This window comes from Rhinoderma darwinii, chromosome 12 (genome assembly GCF_050947455.1).
Source record: "Rhinoderma darwinii isolate aRhiDar2 chromosome 12, aRhiDar2.hap1, whole genome shotgun sequence".
In the NCBI taxonomy this organism is placed as follows: Eukaryota; Metazoa; Chordata; class Amphibia; order Anura; family Rhinodermatidae; genus Rhinoderma; species Rhinoderma darwinii.
The window spans coordinates 14,089,713-14,095,772 of NC_134698.1; the positions used below are offsets into that span (position 1 = coordinate 14,089,713).

General features: G+C 44.6%; 1 protein-coding gene across 1 annotated transcript; it reads right to left on the reverse strand.

The window, feature by feature from the left end:
• Positions 1-1,021: 1,021 nt before the first annotated feature.
• On the reverse strand, positions 1,022-2,852 carry LOC142664402 (germ cell nuclear acidic protein-like). The gene is made up of 6 exons (XM_075843473.1): positions 2,816-2,852; positions 2,630-2,669; positions 2,320-2,464; positions 2,103-2,232; positions 1,798-2,005; positions 1,022-1,533 (listed from the first exon to the last, which is right to left on the reverse strand). The coding sequence occupies exons 1-6, from the start codon at positions 2,850-2,852 to the stop codon at positions 1,446-1,448; spliced, it is 648 nt and encodes a 215-aa protein (XP_075699588.1). The 3' UTR covers positions 1,022-1,445.
• Between the last annotated feature and the right edge of the window lie 3,208 nt (positions 2,853-6,060).

Here is a 6,060-nt window from a genome sequence, read left to right on the forward strand (position 1 = left end):
TTGTGTTCCCTATGCCTATGGATCATCATGTATGAAGGGGATTCTTCATCATTTCAGCGCGACGCATACGAAAAGATGAGCATAAGTTTTTAATTTCTTTTATTTTATTTTTTTATCAACAGTGTAATAGGGGAGCGGGGGAGGGTGGTCTGATTGGGGGGACATGGTACGAGGCCTAGCACGGGCCTCTATCTTACCACGCTTCATAGAGTTACATTTACGCCACCCAGAACCTGGAATATATTTTACTAAATTTTACGCCAGTCTTCTGATGTAAATTATAATAAATGTGTCAGGCCGCTGTAACCATGCCCCTTTTTGAAAGCCACGCCCCTTTTCTACGAAAGCGATGAAAGCGGTGTAAATAGGCCAAAAAGACAAAGACTTTAAGCCCTTTTGCGACTTTGCTACTCCAGAAAACTGGTGTAGAAAGGTTAAAATATGACCCCCTATATCTCCAAAGATCCCTGGTCCTTTCACCATCTTGCCCCGACCGCCACTTCCTCACATACTTATGATGGAGCCAATTATTCTGTGGTTGGTGAACAGCGGGACTCATGTTTATCGGGAAAAATATTGGCGCTACTTAATGTTCATGTCTTACTTTACCATCATTGTGTCCAAAATGTTTCCAGAGTCTAGCAGCGCCGCTGTGCCCATCATATAGTGCCACATGCAGCTTCCTGGTACTGAGCCCATCTCTGACAACAGACGAAGATGGCGGCTACAAGGGAGATCAGCGGCAGGAGCGCTCCTTGTCCAGGGTGAAGGGAATGGACAGAATCTGTTCCTATGTAATAGTCTCTAGGTGTTGTCTGAATGACTGACATGAAACTCCCCTTGTTTATATGCAGATGTAGCAGCAGCGGTTGGGGCTCTGTACAATGTTATATTACACGTCTCAGCTGCTGCAGAACCTCTTTGACTCTTCCAGTTTAGCACACGATTCTATGGTCCGGAATTTTCTTGTAAATATTCTGCACACTGAGTTACTGACGCCATACAACATTACAACCAAAAATTGTCATTTATAAGAGATGTTTTATTTAATGATGGATTTATATCCTGTGGTTGGTTTTATAGCGCCAGCATATAGTTTAGCGCTGTACAGGGATCACCATCCTTGACCTATCAGTATATTTTTTTAAGTGTGGGAGGAAACCGGAGTACCCGGAGGAAACCCACGCAAACACGGGGAGAACATACAAACTCCATGCAGATGTTGTCCTGGGTCAGATTGTATACGAGACCCCGATCCTGCATGGCAACAGCGCTAACCACTGAGCCACCGTGCCGCCCCAAAATATAGGACATGACCATATTGTGGTGGAAGATAGAGATGTCACTTTCCACAGGTCTTCTGGATGACTTCTTCTATGTGCTGCCATCTTTGCTGGTCTTTATTCTGGCTGATGAGGGAGCATGATGGCTACTGATGGATCTTCTCAGTTCTTGGTCACGAGGACCATCGTGTTGTGACAGGAGCCACACAGAAACCTCTCGGTGTCAAGAGACTCTGTCCATCGTCCAACTCTAGGGGGAGAAAAAGCTTATATTATAGGCAAATCCTAAAAACCCCAACAGATCCAGAATAAATGATGTAACCCCCTTATATTCTTTGTGTAGAGACTAGTCTCCAGACAACAGTAAAGCAAGCAGTGGTGGTAACTAACCCATTATACAAACTCAAATATTACAGAAAAATGGCAGAAATACTAGAACATGACCCCTCCAGCCTCAGGTCCGGTCTTTCTCTGCTTGACACAATGTTGGCTTTTATAACAGATGGCATCTTACCTGAATTGGCACCCTGAGCATTCATAGACCACCGGGTAGTGGATCTCATAATCATGGTGTTGTGTAATGGGTGGCAGCTCAGGGTGAGCCAGGTTGGCCTCCTCACAGTAGAACTTCCATAGCCGGCCATGGCAATCCTCCGCTCGTCCATCGATGATCCAGCAGGCAGCGTGACACATCTCATGGATCAATGTGTTTTTAACTCGTTCTGAAGACAGAGGAGGAAATAATTACAATCAGTATTAACGACACTTGGAAGATTTCACAGCAGCAGATCTAGAAATGGTCCATGATGTGACACCGACCTGCAGAATCGCAGACTTTGTCCGATAGTTGGATAATGGCGCTGCGATCCTCATTGTTATTAAGGAAGCCGGTGCGACCGCATGTTTTTCTCAGCCTTTTATTCCAGCTGATGTCCATGTGTTCAGGAAGCTACAGAAGAAGGAAGGAGAGAAAATCTAGAAATATGACAGAGACGCCTTTACATCTATGATACGCGGATGTTTTCTGACCGTATACCTGATTGTCAAAGACGCTCTGGTTGTAGAACTCGTACAGACGTCTTGTCAGCTCCTGTTTGTGCTGATGGAAATTGGTCACATATTTGGATCTGGGAGAAGTCAGGTCTCTCAGGAAACAGTTATTGATGGGACGCTCCTGTCTCCTGATAATAAAACATAATAGAAGTTCACATATTAATAATGGAAATATTCTAAGAACATACACAATATGGAAACACACATAACAGCTTAGCTGAGAGTAATTATACTGCCACCTAGTGACCAGATAACATGAACTAGATAACATGGTTCATATAGAAATACTCTACCTTGTCTCCTTCTGCAAAAAGCTGAATGGAGAATTGGGCTCTGGAAAATACAAAAAATAGCGTCATATACTTATCAGTAATTCAGTTTTCCTAATCAAGAAAAAAAATCTTTATTGTATACCTGACTCTATATGTAACAGGGAAGGTCCAAAGAAACCATCATCATCCTCAAGGCTACTTGGAGACCTTGGAATAGGCGGGTGAGACTGGAATAACGAAACATAAGACCCAAACAATTAAAATGAAGGCGAAGAAACAATATAAAAGTGTAACTAAATACTGTAGAGAAGTGACCGCCGACCTGATGTAGATTCTCATCACTGCCGCTGTCCTGTGTGTCCGACTCAAAAATCTCACGCCACTTTTTTTTGACCAATAACTATGAAGGAAAAAAGAAAAAAAGTTACTATTTTAGCTTTAAAATTCCAATAAATTTCAATCACAAATAGAAATACGAAGTAAAACATCTTATATTGCTGTGATTTTTCTGGAGAATGGGCTGTATATACTAGGAGTGTGGATGTAATACGGCTTTATATTACATGCACCATATTAATGTCCCATAGACAACATTGTGTAAAGCCGCCACTCACCTGGTCGTCACTGCCGCCGTCCTCTGTATCAGATTCTATAATAAAGCAACGTTTGCGCTTCTTATTTAACATTTTTGCACAATTCAAAAGCAAAAATCTCTCTCCACAAATTCTATCACCCTCAGCGGATGTGTCCGGAACTGGAACTTTTATCATCTCTTCATATTGTGACATCATCATGACATGTGTGGAATCACTGATACTGTGACATCATGACTTGAGTGACATTTTGGACTGTAATGTGTATGTATGTATGTGTATGTATGTATGTATGTATGTATGTATGTGTGTGTGTATATATATATATATATATATATGCCTTTCTTTTGTGTGTATATATTGTCTGTATATTCATACATATATATATGTATATGTATGTATATAGGGATCAAAGCTCAATTACCCAATGTTACAATTAAAATATCAATTATACAATAAAGAGCAAAAATTCATAAGATACAGTACAACACATACCATAATGGATATCAATAAAGTGCAATAGCAACAGTAACACCATATCATAAAAATTGTAATACATAAACATTAAAAATACTCACATACAATGGTGTTTATAATCGTAACTGGTATATATAAAAATAATTGGTACCATGCCATTCATATTAGATTGATTACAAAAGAGGACGTCACTCACCAGACCAGGAAAACAAATAGATATACTTCAGCTCAATAGCTGTACATGCCGGCGTTCACACCGTCACACTGCGCATGTCCGCCACAAGTCTCATTCATTGGGCAAAAATAGATCCCCTGACTGATGGATGGAACGCAATGAGATCACCTCATTAATATTCACTGGAGACAGCCTCCGGGATGAAAGAAAGGTGCGCAGGCGCACTACATATATCGTTCCAAACTCCACCATATTAACTGATGGCCTTAACGTCCTGTCACTCTAAACGCTCCCACAAGTAGGAATCCGTGCTAGAAGTGTCATCACCATATCTCCCCATATTGCGGCGCGCATCAACTCCATTAGTCAAGCGCACATAGCGTGGCCATAGGTGTAAAGGATCTGCCAGGCACAACTTCTGTATATACTCCCATAGGTAATCAGTCTGCACCTGAGTCTATGTCTCTGAGACTGACTCCATCTTCCACCACTCAGGATGGCAGGCTTAGGAGTGGGAGAGCCTATCGCAGATTGGCCAGACGGAGCTAGCTCCCGCCCTCTGTCTATTTATACCTGCCTTTCCTGTCCCTCTTTTGCTTGTGATTCTTCTCGTGTGGTTTCCTGGCCCAGCTACAGCTTCTAACTATTTGATCCTGCTCCATACTGACCCTGGCTTACTGACTACTCTCCTGCTCTGCGTCTGGTACCTCGTGCACTCCTGGTTTGACTCGGCTCGTTCACCACTCTTGTTACTCACGGTGTTGCCGTGGGCAACTGCCCCTTTCCCTTTGCTTTGTGTTCCCTTGTCTGTTTGTCTCGTGCACTTACTGAGCGTAGGGACCGCCGCCCAGTTGTACCCCGTCGCCTAGGGCGGGTCATTGCAAGTAGGCAGGGACAGAGTGGTGGGTAGATTAGGGCTCACTTGTCCGTTTCCCTACCCCCGTCATTACATAATCACAAGCCCATATACCTAGTCTGCAATGCTCCCTGACACTACTATGGACCCCCTTGAGACCCTGTCCCTGCAAATGCAGGGTCTCTCCCTACAGGTCCAGGCCCTGGCTCAGAGGGTCAACCAGCCTGACGCTACCATGGTAGTGCCCCTCACCTCACCTCTTGAACCCCACCTCAAGTTGCCTGACCGGTTCTCAGAGGACCGGAGGACTTTTCTCTCCTTTCGGGAGAGTTGTAGGCTCTACTTTCGCTTAAAGCCTCATTCCTCAGGCTCTGAGAGCCAGCGAGTGGGTATATTTATGTCCCGACTCCAGGAAGGGCCCCAAGAGGGGGCCTTCTCCTTGGCTCCTGACACCCCTGAACTTTCCTCCGTTGATCGTTTATTTTCTGCTGTCGGACTCATTTATGACAAGACTGACAGGACTGCCTTTGCCGAGAGTCAGCTGGTGACCTTACGTCAGGGTAAGAGACCTGTTGAGGAGTATTGTTCTGACTTTAGGAAGTGGTGCGTAGCTTCTCGGTGGAATGACCCTGCCTTAAGGTGCCAGTTTAGGTTGGGTCTGTCGAACGCCCTGAAAGACCTGCTAGTTAGCTATCCCTCTTCTGACTCCCTAGACCAGGTTATGGCTTTAGCGGTACGACTTGACCGACGTCTCAGGGAACGACAGCTTGAACGTTTTTGTGTTTTCCCCTCTGACTCCCCCATGATGCCTCCCGAGGTCCCATTGCTTCGCTCTTCCACGGAAGACTCGGAGGTACCTATGCAACTCGGGGCCTCCATGTCCCCCCGACAACGTAGAGAGTTCCGCTGGAAGAATGGTCTCTGCTTCTATTGTGGGGATGACAAGCATCAAGTGAACACCTGTCCTAGGCGTAAGAATAAGCAGCCGGAAAACTTCCGTGCCTAAGTGATCATCAGGGAGGACACTTGGGCGCACAGGTATTTCCCGTAAATATGAAATGTAATAAAATCTTGCTTCCCTTTCAGGTCTCTTTTGGTGGTAGGTCTGCTAACGGCAGTGCCTTCGTGGATTCAGGGTCTTCTGCTAATATCATGTTTGTGGAATTTGCTATGTCTCTAGCTATGCCTTTGATTGATTTGCCTAAACCTGTCCCGGTAGTGGGTATCGACTCCACTCCTCTTGCTAATGGTTATTTTACACAGCATACCCCTGTTTTCGAACTCCTTGTTGGCTCCATGCATTTGGAGCAGTGCTCTGTACTGTTGATGCAGGGATTATCGTCCGATTTGG